The sequence below is a fragment of the Genypterus blacodes genome, unplaced genomic scaffold, assembly GCF_046128005.1.
Source record: "Genypterus blacodes isolate CSIRO-AG114 ecotype Tasmania unplaced genomic scaffold, CSIRO-AGI_Gbla_v1 ptg000022l_1, whole genome shotgun sequence".
Taxonomy (NCBI): domain Eukaryota; kingdom Metazoa; phylum Chordata; class Actinopteri; order Ophidiiformes; family Ophidiidae; genus Genypterus; species Genypterus blacodes.
Genome location: NW_027466835.1, coordinates 3,401,619 through 3,417,549, shown reverse-complemented (window position 1 = coordinate 3,417,549; position 15,931 = coordinate 3,401,619). Strand labels below are relative to the sequence as shown.

The following is a 15,931-nucleotide window of genomic DNA, read 5'->3' as shown; positions in this document are numbered from 1 at the left end:
CCTGGGATTCCCTGCGATGTACCATGGTGCAAAGCAGCATATATACCCCATTTCCCACAACAACTGAGTTTATGGTCTCCTGCTGAACACCGAAAAAAATTGATGAAAATCCATAATTTCAGCGAAGTTCCAATGTTGACATTTTTTCCGGGTTCATGTGACAAAAATACACAGTCATCTGAAAAGCCCTGAAATTCATCACTACAGTACAGTAGCTGAACAATAACGACAACTGTAACGGAAAACTTTGACTGGCTTACAGCTATTGGTCTCTGCTTTTGATAGCCTTTTATCTTGGAACATTACCTAAAAAAATTGCAGGCCTTAAAATCTAGTCCCCATCAGAGAGGTCAGTTTATTGCCTACCACCAGCTGATTCGGCTGAACAATCTGTTTGTGCGTATTCATCATTCTATGCAACATCCTATAATTCCAAGTTAATTTGTGTAGGTGTGTGTGTGCATGCTCCTGAGTATACTGTATATTTATATGTACATGAGGCGTACTTACCGTGCTGTTTGGCTGTATTTCAGGTCTCTCAAGAGCGATGGTGATGCAGTTGAGGAAGATGAAAACCAGAACTACGTGGTCAAACATCCTGTGAGAGATCACGCTTTGGCACCACACACGGAATCTAACACACATGAACACACACACGTCAATAAAATGTATGTGGGTAGTGGGTAACATTGAACAGCAGTGAGCAGTGAGTAAGCTGTGAAAGCGAAGAGAAGTGAAGATATGAACCAAAGAAGAGAGAGGTTTAGTGTGAGGGTGTGACATTGACATGTGTGAGTGTGTGTGACTGACTGATTCTGTGGAGAGAACAAGTAGAGTGCCCACTCTTCATGCTCTCGGCACCAGCGGGGCTTCAAGTTACTGAGCTCTGTCTTGATCCAGTAGAAAAAGGAATTCTGCAAGGGTCAGAGGTCAGAATATCAGTAGAAATAGTATACAGCTTGAAGCTGTTTAGTTAGTTAATGTTCCACATCTGTGAGTATTTACATCATATGTTTTATATTCTAGTTACAAAACGTTTCTCTTGATATTTTAACAATCTCGTGAAATTATAAACTGTATTTCACAATGCCTCTATTTCTGAAATAATATTTAAAATCCTCCTGCTCACTTTTAAAGCTCTTAATGGTCAGGCTCCATCTTACCTTAAAGAGCTCATAGTACCATATTACCCCCCTAGAAAACTGCACTCCCAGAATGCAGGCTTACTTGTGGTTCCTAATATCTCCAAAAGTAGAAGAGGAAGAAGAGCCTTTTGTTATCAGGCTCAACTCATGTGGAACCATCTCCCAGATTCGGTCCGGGGACAGACGGCCTCTCTACGAATTAAGAGTAGGCTTAAAATGTTCTTTTTTGATAAAGCTCAAAGTTAGGGCCGACCAGGCTTGCCATGGACCAGCCCCTTGTTATGCTGCTATAGGCTAGACTTAGAAAGTCGGAAGTAACTGGATGAAGAAGCAGTGTTTTGCTTTTATGAGCCTAACAGCAATAACAACTACCCACCAAGTAGAGGGCCACGGCCTACCTGGGTGGACTTTTCTAAACTGGAAGTGTGAGGTCTTCAACTATCTGGACTCTCTGAGAAAAAGGCAAAATAACTATTGTCAAATGCTGTTCCCTGTCAGCAATGATGGGCAGTATGCTGCAGTATCTACGGTGATAATGCAATTTCTTGTATCCATTATTTATCTAACTTGTGAAAGTATTTATGTCTCTCTCTCTCTTCAATGTGGATATAGATATAGATATAAAAAGTGTGTGTAGACTGTTGCCTCAGATTGAATGGACCTGCTGCTCAGATATCCCTGCGGTCCCATCAGCAATCACTGACACACACATACACACACACGCACGCGCGCACTAGCTTTGTAGGCTTCTTTAAAGTGGATTCCACAGCTTTCTAAACTTAATTTGGTGCCAATAATGCCGTCGACACAGTAGTGACAAAGGTCATCTTGAACCACCAGGGTAACACGCCCTTCACCCACAAACACATGCACACAAATGGAAACCCAACCTGACTGTAGACACTGTACCCACTGAGAAAACAATTACTGCCTGAGACAATCAATTACAGCATGGCAATTAGCCTCCCTTAGAGCCTCGCAGTGGGAGCACAATGTGCACACACACATAAACACACAAAACCATATCAGAGAGCGAGACAGAGAAAAACATACTGTACATACACAGAAAAAGAGATACATAAGAGAGCAACAACAATGAGAACACCTTGTGGGAAATGTTCCAACCATCCACCAACCATCCACCATCCACAGAGTGAACAGTCAGACTGTCCACTCTGAGTCAGATTGTCCAGTCCAATTCTGTTTAGACTAATCGACCATTGATGTGCTCGAGTAGCCTTCATGTAAATTGGATTATAAATTAACTACTTGTGTAAACAGCTAATGTAACAAATCTCTGACTGACTTCACTGTTTCCATGTTAACATAGCTACCTTTACTTTGATATTGAGGTAAGTGACTATATTATGCTTGGAAAAAAAACACTTCTCAAATGCCTCTCAATGGATTTGCCCAATTATAATTTAAAAGCAGGCCTTTTCTGACTTACATCTTCCTCCAAGTCATCATCAGGTGTAGAGTCTTCTTTGGGGTCAGAGTTCATATTGGGTTCATAGGTCACGGTCCGCCCGTTACAGTCACCATACTCTGCAATTATGGAAGGGCAGACAGTAGACGCCTGCAGGAACTCTAAAGTCCCCGCCTGTAGCCTGCTGATTCCGCCTCCTCTTACTCCAACTGTATTTCCTGACTCCTCATTGTCCTCCACACCATCTGCGTTATCTCCTCCCTCTCCAGAAAGTAGGCTCTCCCTCTCTCCGCTAGTGTCTCGCCTTTTGAGGCTCTGTGCTCTCCCCAGGCTGTTCCAACTTGAGCGCCGACTCCCCCACGAGCTTCCAGAGCCACGAGCAAGGGTAGGGGAGCGCCATCCAGGACTTGAGTGGCCCTGGAAGAAGATATAGGATATAAAAGGGTACAAAAATACCAGCTGAATTCAGTTATCACCACACCATCAACCACAGAGCTTGTTGGTTTGAGAATGGATGGATCACTTACCGGAGAACGTTGGTCAAAGGTCAGAGGGTCCATGGAGGCAGAGCTTCCACGTCGAGACTCACCATGACCAATTCCTGCCTCTGGAAACCCTAGTCCCAGCTCGCCATATCGAGGCACTCCCTCTCCGAAGATAAGCTCCTCCCCCAGGATGGACTCAGTTCCCAGAGAGCCCTTTGGGGTGGGCATAGGTGTGGCTGCTGTCCGCATAATGATGGGAGCAGCCAGTGTACCATGAGGGTTTACATGACCATTGGCTGTCATCATCAGTGAGTACATCTTTAGCTCTTTAAGAGGAGAATTGTCACAATTAACATCATCATTTATTTATCTGCATAAGTAACACCTAGTTTCAAGCAATTAGAGACTATTAAGTTGCCCCATGACTGTCGCAATACAGACATGAAGGAATAATTGCTATCTTTGGAAGCCATGCATGACACTACCATGGCACTATTTGAAAAGTTAAGGGGCCTTAATGTAAATGGAGCCCTAACCATGGTTGGCTCGTAAACGGCTTAACTGCACTCAAAAGTCTCCTGATCAAGCTGTTTTGATTATTTGCCTCTGTATCATGCATCTAAGAAAGTCTTAGGCTCAACAAGGAATGACAAGAGTCGTATTTACCATAAATTCGATCAAAAGCACAGGGCTAAATTGCAAAAGGTTTAAGACGCGTGAGAGAGTAATCTTGAGTTGGAGGGGTAACATGGTGTTATTTCCACCTCTGCGAGGACAAAAGCAGCTGGAACATTTGAATTTGTGAATGAAGTTTGCATCTAAATTACAGGAAGTTACATAATATTGCTTATTTAGGCACAAAACACACACACACAACATTCAACCAGCGATACAACAGTATGAGGCTGAAAAAATACTCATACTATCTGTTGTATAACTTACCAGTGTCTCTGAGCTGTTCCACCTTCTCATCTTCTTCAGAGTTGTCTGATTTCTTTTCATCATCCGACTCTGATCTATTAGCATCACCCTAAAATTCACATGTGCCCCACATGCAGACACACAAACAGACAAAAAACAAATTTTCTCTCCATTAATTATTTTCTTTGGTTTACCATCCATGTTTACGCCTCAAAATAAAAATTCAGTCCCCATCTTCATCAGTAACTCCAAGGGGCATATTCAATACAAACATTGTTGTATGGGGTCATATCAAGTATAAAAATTGAGACAGCTGCCCTCACCTCAGCCTGGAAGCCCTCAACCAAGATGGCTACAAGTAAATTGAAGAGCACATAGTTGCCAAAGGTCATGAGAGCAACAAAGTAGAGCGCAGCCATTGGAGAGGTGGAGGCCATACCATTATAGAGTACAACATTCCAGTCCTCCTGGGTCAGAATCTGCACAGACAGTATTACAGGAAGAGCTTTAGGCAGAAATGGAGAGTGAGGATCCATAGAAATTAAATGAAGGCAAAATGCATGGAAAAGAGTTGAAAAGAGATGAAGAGGCAGGTAGAGAAATGAGCAATATAGGAGTATTATTACTCTTTCATAGGTGACCTTAAGCAAGCAAACAAAATGTTTTATTCATTAATTTTACATCACTTTAGTGTATTATAGTATATATGGTAGTATTATAGTTGGCAATCAATGTCTGATGGGGAAATAATTGAGGGCAAGAGTGAAGCTGTGGACAAGAGCTGAAAAAGAAACACATTGAACAACACACAAACCTGGAACACTGTCACGATGGCCCAGAGAAGAGAGTCAAAGTTCTTCCTGTCTGGGATGGTGTCTCCATTTTCAGTGCTAAGGCTGAATTTACAACCAAAGAGGTGCATACCAAGGATACTGAGGAGCATAGGACAATATATGAGTCATACTCGGTAGCACAGTAACACCAACAACAACCACAAACAAGCACACAAATATTATTATTATTATTATTATTATTATTATTATTATTATTAAGAATAATAATAACAACAATAATAATGGATTTTACTTATATTGCACTTTTTGTAACAAAACATACATCCCAGAAAATAAAACTAAGAGGTACAATTTCGACCATCAACATTGACATTTACATGAAGTCGTTGAGTAAATAACACAGGGTGGTCAACTCAAAGGACATAATGGGACCGCTAAATGTGACCGCTAAAACAGCGAGAAACCAGAATAAACACAGCAATGTAGATAAATACAGCAATGAATAAGTGTGTTTCCAAGACAGATTGAGGAGATGAGCATTTCTTATGTGGTTAAGCAAGGTGTTGAAGTTTCAAATTGTGGATGGAGCCTGGAAATATTAAGTATTCAGTTACTATGTGACTGAAAGAAATAAGAATTTATAGACATTGTATGTAGGTGTATTGAGGCTTTAAAAGAAACATGGGGTCAGTGTTTTGAGTGACTGACAGTTCCCAACAAGGATTAGCTACATTTTTGACTCATTCGATATCTTTTTGATCATCCTGGTTTTTATTATTATTTCCTAGGGCTGTCCTAGGGGTAAGCTAAAACTGCAAAAGAAAAGAGGCCCAAGAACGGAGCGGTTGGGTTAGTATAGTGAGTGTGTGTTGGTGTGTGCGCCTGTCTGTACGTACCTAAAGGTGAAGATGAAAAGCATCAGTAGCATGCAGAATGTGGCTACATTGTCCATGGTCTTCATTAGCACAACCAGTTGTCTCCTTAGAGCAGGGAGAAATCGAACCAGCTTCAGAACCCGCAGCAAACGAAAGGTACGAAGAACTGACAGTCCGCCATCCGACTGGCCAATGATCTCCCACACACTGACAACAAAATATAACCAAACCTGTGTTGATACATTTATGAATACATTGCACAACTTCATGGTTTCTTGGTCCATTCTTTCAGTGACAAGTGTCAGCATTTATTGAATACACTGTATATTGATGTTACGGATTATATGGTGCTGATTTGGCCTTTTATTAAAGTCTCACATTTATCATGGATATCACATAGTTTGCTTCCTTCCCTGCATATTTAATGTTATATCTAATTGAACTAATTCCTAAATTATATTTAAAATTAAGGTGAAAAACTACTAACTGTCCAGATTTCTCCTGTAACCAAAGGATAGTCTAGATGCAATCAGGCTGAAAGAGGTTTTTATAAGTTCTCGGGAAAACCTAAATGGCTGATTTCAGCCTTCAGATGTTTTTTCATCTGTATTTGTCTTTATTTTAAGATTAGATATAACATAATTACAACATAATTGTCAACATAATTAAGACAATGTAAAATATACATGCTGTACTTCCCTATATTTATGCTATTTATCAGTCTCATCACACCACTCATGGGATAATCATTCAGCATGACAAATGTGTTGGGTTTATTGTATTGGCTTTCCCTTTTAGTTATAATGATGGTTGGTCAAACAAGTAGGGGACTTGCAAAAATTGTACATTCCTTCCAGTAAAAGCAGTTTAGATTTAAGTTGTTAATTTCAGCTTGTTTTTGTAAAAATCACCTCTTGATGTGAGCTCAGTTAAAGGTAATGGCAGCCAGACAGCACACATCCACCCCTTCCAGACTCCAGAATCTGCTGAGGCAGCAACCACAGCCATTTTTGCATGATCCATCAGGATTGTGTCAATCACAGCGGTTGTGCAGACAGATGCAGTAAACATGACACTCCAGTCCTGATGACTGACAGGCTGGAGCAGAGGAAGGGACATGGGGCACACACTGGGCATGCTGAATCTTGGAGAGGTACAGCATCATTTATGTTCATTGTCTTGTATCTTTGATTAATTAACTATGTATTTCTTCAACCAGTGATACATCATCATTAATTACATCACGTGGGCATTTTGTGTCAACTTTCCATTCATTGCCTGTCCAATTGTGAAAACGTTTTGAAAAATTGGGGCTAATTTATTAAAAAATAGAATGTTGTGTTGTTTTTCCTTTTTGAGTATTTTTACATGGCCATGCAATATTCATCAGTGGAAAGTTTTGAAGACTGAACTGGTATTATGGTGTGTTATTACAAGGAGGCAGAGCTCCTGACGTAGAGGCTAATCTTGTTGTCCACCAGCTAATGCTGGTGGACAACAGGGCTAATCCATGTAGGAAGGAATTTACATATAGATAGCTCCAATAGCACAAAACCTTTCGACAACATAGTCCACCTTACTAATGATACCAGGATGAGGCAGTCGGATGTCACCAAATTGAGTTTGGCTAGGGTCTGTGACCTCGCTAGGAAGACGTGTCAGCATTGATTAGTTGATTCTAACCTCCTCCCTGCAAATGGTAATGATGAGCGATTTATGAGCTGATGTTTATGAACCAGTGGCTGGCAAAGTTCAGTTAGTTAGTTAGTTGTTGTTGACTATTGGTCCTCCTTCTGGGGCAAACCTGGCCTGCTAAAGAAGGCCTCCACCCTAATCCTTCCGGAGCCCACCTGTTGTCAAAAACATAGATGGCACTAAATTGATTCACTAGCTTAGAGCTTGCCAAGGTTCTTGGACCGAATTTCGGCCTTATCAATCAACATCAGATCCATAGCTCAACCTTGCCACCAAAAGATATGCCAGCACAGATTTGTTCTCTTTGGAGCAATTAATTCCCAACCCTGTGCCCCTTATGGCAAGCAACCAATTTTCCTTTTGTACTGTAGTCATCTACCTTCCTTTTGGCCCTTACACTAAATTCCTAGATGAATTCTCCACAGACATGGTGACTCATGTGGACAACAGCATACTACTGGAAGACTTTCATATTCATTTTGAGAATCAAAATGATTACAAAAGCTTTCTCGACCCTTATTGACTCAATGCGTTTCTCCCAATATGTCCAAGAGTCAGTCCGTCAGATACTGGAGCCTGAGAGGACGTTTACTGTCTGGCTGTTATTTACTTTAACTGAGCTCACATCAGTAAGTGATTTTTACAAAAACAAGCTGAGATTGACAACTGTCTGTATTTGTATTGAATATCCCTTTGAAAGGGATGTTAAAATCTCAACCTGCTTTTACCAGTAGGGCTAAACAAGTAGGACGATGTTTTTTTTGTACGTTGTAGTACATCAGCACCCCTAATATTTGAAGTGTTGGTACAAATATATACGTAAAAATGGAAACACTTTCCACATTTTCACACTACACATAATATGACAAATAAAACTTTTAGTGACTACTCTTAATTATTTTTTATTATTTCTCTTTATGGTGCATATAATCACAATTGAATTTTTGCCAGTTTTCAATGGTTTTTGCATCAAATCGGAACAGTTAATGCATTAGTTTGTTTTATTTTCAACCTATTTCATATAGCTGTTGCCACAATAGTTTCAGTATTTATTAGTTGTTATGTGTTTAGGCAACTATGACTGGCAACTGGTAACTATGCATGTAATCTTATGGTTTATGAGGTTATGTGGGCTGAGGGTCAGAGCCATGTGGTTGATCCTCACCTGATGATGACGATGATGCTGTCAAAAATGTTGTAAGGGTTCCTGATGTACCCGAATAAGCCGAAAGCCAGCAGCTTGAACACCATCTCCAGGACAAACATACTGGTGAAGACGATGTTACTGATCTCTAAAACATCCGTCAACTCTTCAGGCTAGAGGTGGAAAGAAAGAAAGAAAGAAAGAAAGAAAGAAAGAAAGAAAGAAAGAAAGAAAGAAAATTGTTGTTATCCTTACTCCATTATTGCAGGGCAGTAAAACCTTTTCGATGTTTGTGTAGTGAACTGAGACATTATCAATCATGCTCAGAGCTGCAGTTGGGCTTCGTCTATCAGGAAGGATCAACAGAGGCAATCTGTCAGTCAGTGTTGATCTACTCCACTTAGCTTGCAGTACAGTGTAAGTGACCTGGCCAGCCAGCAGTGAGCTGGGGCCGTCTCATAAGTAATGCAATCTGGGAGTTAATGGAAATGCACACATTGATTGGCCAAGTGTGCTGGCTGTAAAAGTGGGTAGCACTCTAATCTATCTCTCACTCTTTTTTGTCTATTACTGCATCACTGCAACGAGGACAGAAGCAAAATTTAAAGTGTATGCCATTATCCCCATGTAAGTTTGTTTATAATCATTCAGAGATCACAAACAATCACAGAATTACTTTTAGCAACCATACCCCTCTCTGATATAAACAATGTGGGCCATTATCCCTGTTTATAAGAGGTACAAAGACAAACTCATACACACACACACACACACACACACACACACACACACACACACACACACACACACACACACACACACACACACACACACACACACACACAAGCTTGCAGTGGCCTTAACACACAGTGAGACAAAGTCATTCACATTTGCATGAACCCCTACACTCCATTTAGAGTTTACCGTCTACATGACCCGTATGTGTTTGGACTGTGGTATGACACTGGAGCACCCAAAAGAAACCCACATAGACGCAGAGAACAGAGAAACGAGAAGAAAGATTCAAACCCAGGAAAAAGTGATCACCACTAGAGGAATTTCAAATGTTTACTTCCCAAACTTCATGTCAATCGTTAGGTTGTGCCCAAACCAATACTAAATATACACATTGTCTAGAGTCCTATAATTTGGCTGAAATATAGACATCTAGTATGGACAAATGTTTGCTTCCTCTCTGTCAGACCTGAACTATGTTCTACTCATTGCTTAGCTCTTCAGTGACAGGTGATCAGATTTATTTCAACATATTTTGGACCAACACGAATTTGGACCAAAACAGATGTAAGAATACCCAATTGCATCTTTAAACATGTACATGTCTACAAATGTATATCAAATATAGTACGTGCCACAAGAACATGTTGGAGGAGCTGCAGGATATTACCTGATGCACAGGAAGCAGCATTTAACTCTGATCACAGTAGCAGGTAGTAGAACTGCAGCCAGACTGTGAACTGAGTCGAGAGTCCATGCTGCAGGCTTTTATGGACTATAAATTGAATGTATACATAATTTACAGATTTACTTGGATTCTTCTGTATAAACAAGCGTTATATTTAACACAATATATCCTGTAGGGGTATACTCTATAATATTATTGCTTACTTAACCTTTCTACTGTACACCTCACAAATAATAGCCTCTGAGACTTGCCCAGTGGGTACAGAGCAAGTCGGAAAACACGTTTCTTTGGTTGAATATAAAGGCAGTGATCTGTTACCTACATCACAGCAGCACCTTTTTTTTTTTACGTCGTTGAATATATTACTGCCTCACTATCTATATGTTACAATGAAATAACAAACTGAGGTCATATATGGGTCCATACATTACTGTATTGAGTTAATTGGGATGGTGCTGGATTTTGAAAGCTGAAACAGAAGTGCCTGCAATAATACGGGGGCAGAATGAAGTATCAGCAGGGGACAAAGGTACACTGGGTATTGTATTGCATTGTGAGGAATATGCAAGGCAAGATAAGCACAATAACAGAGGCGCACACCTAAGTGATGCGGTGCTTGCTGTTCTGTGTCCTCATTTGTAACCGCTGCGTATGCACAAAATAGGACTTGAAACTTGCCATTAACTATACCACTTTCTACACAAATGTTTGTTTTTATAAAAATAGAAACCATGTTGCATAAGCTTGCTGTGAATGAATAGGTAAAATGTGTGCTCCAAAAGGAATAACAGCATTTAGATCTCAGATTTCTTCATTGACATTTGATAGATTGTCTCAGTTATCATGTAGTGACAGTAGCTTGCCACAAGTGCTCCTCTCTCTATATAGTATGGCAGAAAATGTTGGTGGTGATTCCATATAGTCACATAACCATCGACCCAAACTAGACATGCAAGCAAGTTTGAAAGGGGTCATTTTCGCCTGGATTTGCTTGCGTTGTTGGAGAGAGAAATTTCCAGTTGTCTTTCCAAGATGCTGAAGAAGTGTATTCTGCTTTGTGCAAGGAGATGATTTTGATGCGGTCAATTCTCTTTGAGTTTCTTTTTTTTTTATCCATACTCCCTCACTATATCTCCACTGCATATTTCCCAGCACTGCTTAACCAACAGAGGGCAGTGTTTGTAAACCTTGTATGGGACCCCATTGGCCCTACTGCAGAAATGTTCTTAAAACAACAGCGGATTCGGATAGAATTAACATGATCAAGACCAGTGTGATCATGGAAAACCAAAAATGTTGCAGATATAAAAAAGAGTAACTATGATTAAGTCATGTTGTCCTGGTACAATGCTGGAAATATTAATGTCATTATTGCATTGCTTATTATTTGGTTAATGTTTTGGTTTTGTGTTGCAGAAATTGTGCACTTGCATGAAGTATTGCTGCTGTCAATGAACATATCAATATTCAACTTCCATTCACTTCTCACTGCTATCTATCCAAAAAATAAACAACGTCTATGAAATACTAATACATGCAAATTCCTATTGAATAACCCAATAGTTTGATAGTAGTATGGCTTGGGGTTAGATACAGGAGATGAGTAGTGAAGTGAGGGAAAGGAGGGAGGAACTCTTACATAACCCAGTCAGTGTGTATGCCTTTGAATGGCCCAATAAGGCCATGGCTTTCCAACTTGGTTCTTATGTTTATATCTCACCGATGAGCACACATATCCCCTGGAGATGGAATGAGAGGAAGAAGATGGGAAAGGGAGTGAGGCAGAGAAAAGCAAGTGTGTGTGTGCGCCTATACGACATGTGCATAAAAAGTTGCTTTGTGTAAATGGATGAAGGGTATTTATACAGTGAGATTAATCTTCTCAGATTCACCCTTACCCCAATCCTAGAGAGTTTGAAATGTGTGAGTTCATGTGTATGTGTGTGTGTGTGTGTGTGTGTGTGTGTGTGTGTGTGAAAAACATTTGTGAATTTTAGCTGCCACAATGTATTAGAAAGAGAGAAGCCAAAATACAAAATTTGCACAAAGAACACAGAAAGAACACCAAAATCAAGGCAAATTCTCTGCTTTAGAGCTCAGCGCTTTAAAAGAGAAGATCTGTATCTCTGTCCATCTCTCTGGATGAATCCTGCTCCACAAGCTGTGGGGCAGTATTGCGTGTGGCATGCGTATGTGATAGAGGGAGACGCACAGCAGACAGGCCTGTCTTTATTGCCTTGGTAACGCCTCATGTTGGGCAAATGTTAAAAAAATGTTTGCTACATTGTATCTTTTTAATTTGTTTTGGTTGGTTTCACATTGTATTGATTAAAACTGTGGCATGTTGGACGTGGGCATTGGCTGATTCGCTGCCGTACATTTTTCAGTCATTCACTTGACGTAACATTTCCTTGTGTTCACTTCATTGCAATCTCATTGCTCCTTTTATGGCATCACAACCAGCTGATGGCGACGATGCAGCAACTATTCAGACATTGACGTAAACGATGTGCATTGTTCCTCTATGTAGTCATCAGTCCATATTTCCATTTCTTTCTCATTCCAGGGCTGATAAACTACTGCATTTTTCTCAGATTGCTCTTCAGCTGCTCCTGATGACATCATCCTATCTAAAGCCATGTTTCCAGTCAACACACATCTGAAGTTGTTTAGCCATATGTTATCATTTCATGTCTTGTCTTATTTCTTGTCGTTGCATACTGTATTACACATCTTTCTTTCAAAAGAGACCTGATCTGGAACATTCACAGTGACGATGTTTACAGTACATCTTGATTTATCAGGCAAATAGTGAAACTGAAAACCAAAGTAAGCTAAATCAGTCAAAGCCACGACTTCACATCAAGCAACAGTTTTTTCTGTCTCCTTCATTCACCTCACTTCATACACACATTCACTGTAAATCTACAGTGAGATTGCAGCGGTCATACACTCTCTGCCATTCCACTTGCCTGCTCATGGTGTTCTATGCCCATACTGGAGGTATTGACAAGGATGGCGATCATGATCCCTTGATTGAAGTATTTACTTTCCACAATCCTTTTGAGTTTCTCCCTGAAGGTTCTCCAGAGCCGGACCATTCTATTATTGTGCTCCACAACCCCCATCGCTCTGTTTCGACCTCGTCTGACTCTCAGTTCTCCTCCCTTAGGATAAGAAGCAAGATAGACAGATAAATCCTGTAAATCTACAAAAAAAATCTATTAATTCTCACCATTAACATAACATAACTATTTTAATAATAGGTCATTCTTAACATTACACACACACAAAATGTATTTAAAATTACATTTAACTTTATTCAGGGAAACCGATTTTTTCAATACACACACATTTGAATTATCTGTTATGGCATTTGTAGCAAATGTTAATAAGTGTTTATGTGAGAGGCTTTTGAGGGGGCGCACCTGCATAGTTGCACTTGCGTACCACTTATGTGTGCCCCTGCCTATTTTCTCAAACTCAATATTATCAACTGCTACTACCTGATCATCCCTCATTACCATAATCCAAATAATCAGTTAGTGTCAGTCTTCACCTGAGAGAATTCATGCACTCCATCTGCCTCGCCTCTGCCTCCCTCCAGGTCCCCCAGTTCCAGCTCCAGGGTCTCTAGGCTGCGTGCACACAGAGGGCAGCTTAGCAGTTCCAGGAGCAGAGGGCTGGGCACAACGCCGGCAAGCTGGTACAGGAACCTCTGGCGACCTGGAGGGAGAAAGACATGAAGATCGACACACATGGGGTTGTGACTACTTGTTCTTAAGATGGAATTGAAAACATACAAACACACACATACATGAATTTAATTATTGAGGGTTTTGCAGGGCTTTTACAGACGGTAGAGAGACAAATAGTAGACATAATAATTGGAATGGACATTTATCCATATGGCTCGCTACAGCTGATCTATCATGGCGGTCACTGTTGCGGCAATAGAAATTGCGTCTATCATTTACAGTCTTTGAGCAGCAGGTGTTTGCCCGTTTCGCAGCCTAAATTGTACGCAGGGCAGCAGTCGTCATTTGCAGTTGTACATTTGCAAAAGGAGAGTGTTTGGTTGTTTGGCTGCATTTTGGCATGTCAGAGAAGCAATAACGCAAAGCCACACCATCCCTGCAGCAACTAAACTTATTTTCACGCTGCATTTCCTAGTTTCTGGCTCATTCCAAACCACAGCAACAGCACATAGCCACAGCCATCAAAGGTTACCGAGTGTGGTAGAGAGTTTTAGATGATATCAGTGTTGTGAGTTTGGCCATCTCGAAGATGCCGTTTTTACAGGATGACAAGAAAGTGTCGTATGTACTAGCAAAAAGCATGTGGTGCCGCTAAAACACGTTTAGTAAATTTGGCCCAAAATGTTATTTGCCACAAATGAATCTAAGACATATGTCTATGCTTGCAATCATGCGAGGTATTTCTTAATACTGCTGCTACAGAAATGAGGATCAGCTGCTTTGCAAGACACGCATTGAAGATAGTGGTGCCAAGTGGTCCTCTTGACTGAGGATATATAAGTCAAATATTGATCTGGCAGACATAAAACACCTTCGTAAATGTACAACAAAGTGCTATTTTGCTGATTTGTGCCTATACTTCAATGTAAATATGACCCTTAGTCCAATAAAGTGGTAAAGAGGTAAAGTAAAGTACTTGTCTTTGTGAAATAAGGAATTGCTGACAAAGAACATGAAAAGCTAATAGAATCATAGTGACACGAGAGACACACCACACACACAGAGAGAGAGACAGAGACAGAGAGAGACAGAGAGAGAGATAGTGAAGTGGTGGAACAATACATGACATATTTGACATTTTGCGTGCAGTGCTGAGGAGATATTCTGTCTCTGCAGAGAGCCAAACACAGGCTGGTTACTGCAGTGAGGAGCTTTCCCACAGCATGAGAACCTCCTCTCCTCTCACTCTGTGTTCTCTGACTACGTCATACATCATTATGCAGACTGTGCAAACCAAAGAAGACAAGCCGTGCTAAATGGCTGCTGTCGAAGAGTGCTGTATTTGTATGCTACATAATTCCTCTAACTATAATAACATCCATACAAGCTGCCGTCATCTTTTATGATCGCTTATAATTTCTTTTAAGCCCCAAATGATACCTCATGTTTGTATGCCGTATCATTTTATTCAAGTGTACTGTTGCAAGGACTGTTGATTGCGTCCTTGTAATTATTTTTTGCCACATTCCTTCAAGGTACAATGGTTTTATTTGGTTTGATTTCAAACCAAGCAGTAGACTCAGTGAGCTGACAGCTGTGAAGATCTCAAGGTAATTCACGGATGAAATCCCAGCTTTATGTTCTCTTTAATTGAAAAACGAATGCTAACAAATTAAACTAGACTAAAACACTCAAAATAATACACATACCACCCTATTTAATCCTTCCATCAGAATAGAATAAAGCTGTGAGCCATTACCATGATGCAACTGACTTACAAGTTAAATATGTCACTTTGCCAAACCATCTGTGTGCTGTCTCCTTTCTGTCTGTCTCTCTATCCTGCCACCTTTTAATCTCTGTTTGTCATGACTATTTTTATTCTCTGTATCTGAGCATCCTTTCATACTTTCTGCCTCACTTATTGACTGCTTTCCTCCATGTGTTTTTTCTCTCCGCTAACACCTTTCAGATTTCAAAATGCCATTACACGCCTGTCTTTGTGTTTATGTTACAATGTTATATCTTCCCTCGCCTTCACCTTCACCCCCTATTCCATGTCCTACTTTTTCTCCCTCCTCTACCCCCTCTCTAATCTACCCTTTTAGCCATCATTCTGCATTAATGACTGTTACATCTGAGACATAGATTACCTGTCAGGACTCTCTAAGTGCTGCTTAAGATGAGTGCACACATAGCATTTAGCCACAGGCTACCTCAGGTCACAGTGGGGAAGAGGACAGAGGTGCATCAAAAAAAAAAAGAGATGGAAATGGATATGAAAACAGCCGACAAAGGTACCTGATAAAAAAAATGTAATGG

The 15,931-nt window shown here is 40.4% G+C and overlaps 1 protein-coding gene across 1 annotated transcript in view; it reads right to left on the bottom strand.

The window, feature by feature from the left end:
• LOC142992595 (voltage-dependent T-type calcium channel subunit alpha-1H-like) overlaps positions 1-15,931 on the bottom strand; it is a 49,101-nt gene that overhangs the window by 19,361 nt on the left and 13,809 nt on the right. The window contains exons 9-19 of the mRNA XM_076143081.1: positions 13,471-13,637; positions 12,884-13,078; positions 8,510-8,661; positions 5,671-5,856; positions 4,795-4,912; positions 4,304-4,459; positions 4,002-4,089; positions 3,102-3,385; positions 2,596-2,991; positions 811-914; positions 511-634 (exon numbers count right to left, since the gene is read on the bottom strand). Coding sequence (XP_075999196.1) covers positions 511-634; positions 811-914; positions 2,596-2,991; positions 3,102-3,385; positions 4,002-4,089; positions 4,304-4,459; positions 4,795-4,912; positions 5,671-5,856; positions 8,510-8,661; positions 12,884-13,078; positions 13,471-13,637 — 1,970 coding nt within the window. The remainder of the gene's footprint in view (positions 1-510; positions 635-810; positions 915-2,595; positions 2,992-3,101; positions 3,386-4,001; positions 4,090-4,303; positions 4,460-4,794; positions 4,913-5,670; positions 5,857-8,509; positions 8,662-12,883; positions 13,079-13,470; positions 13,638-15,931) is intronic.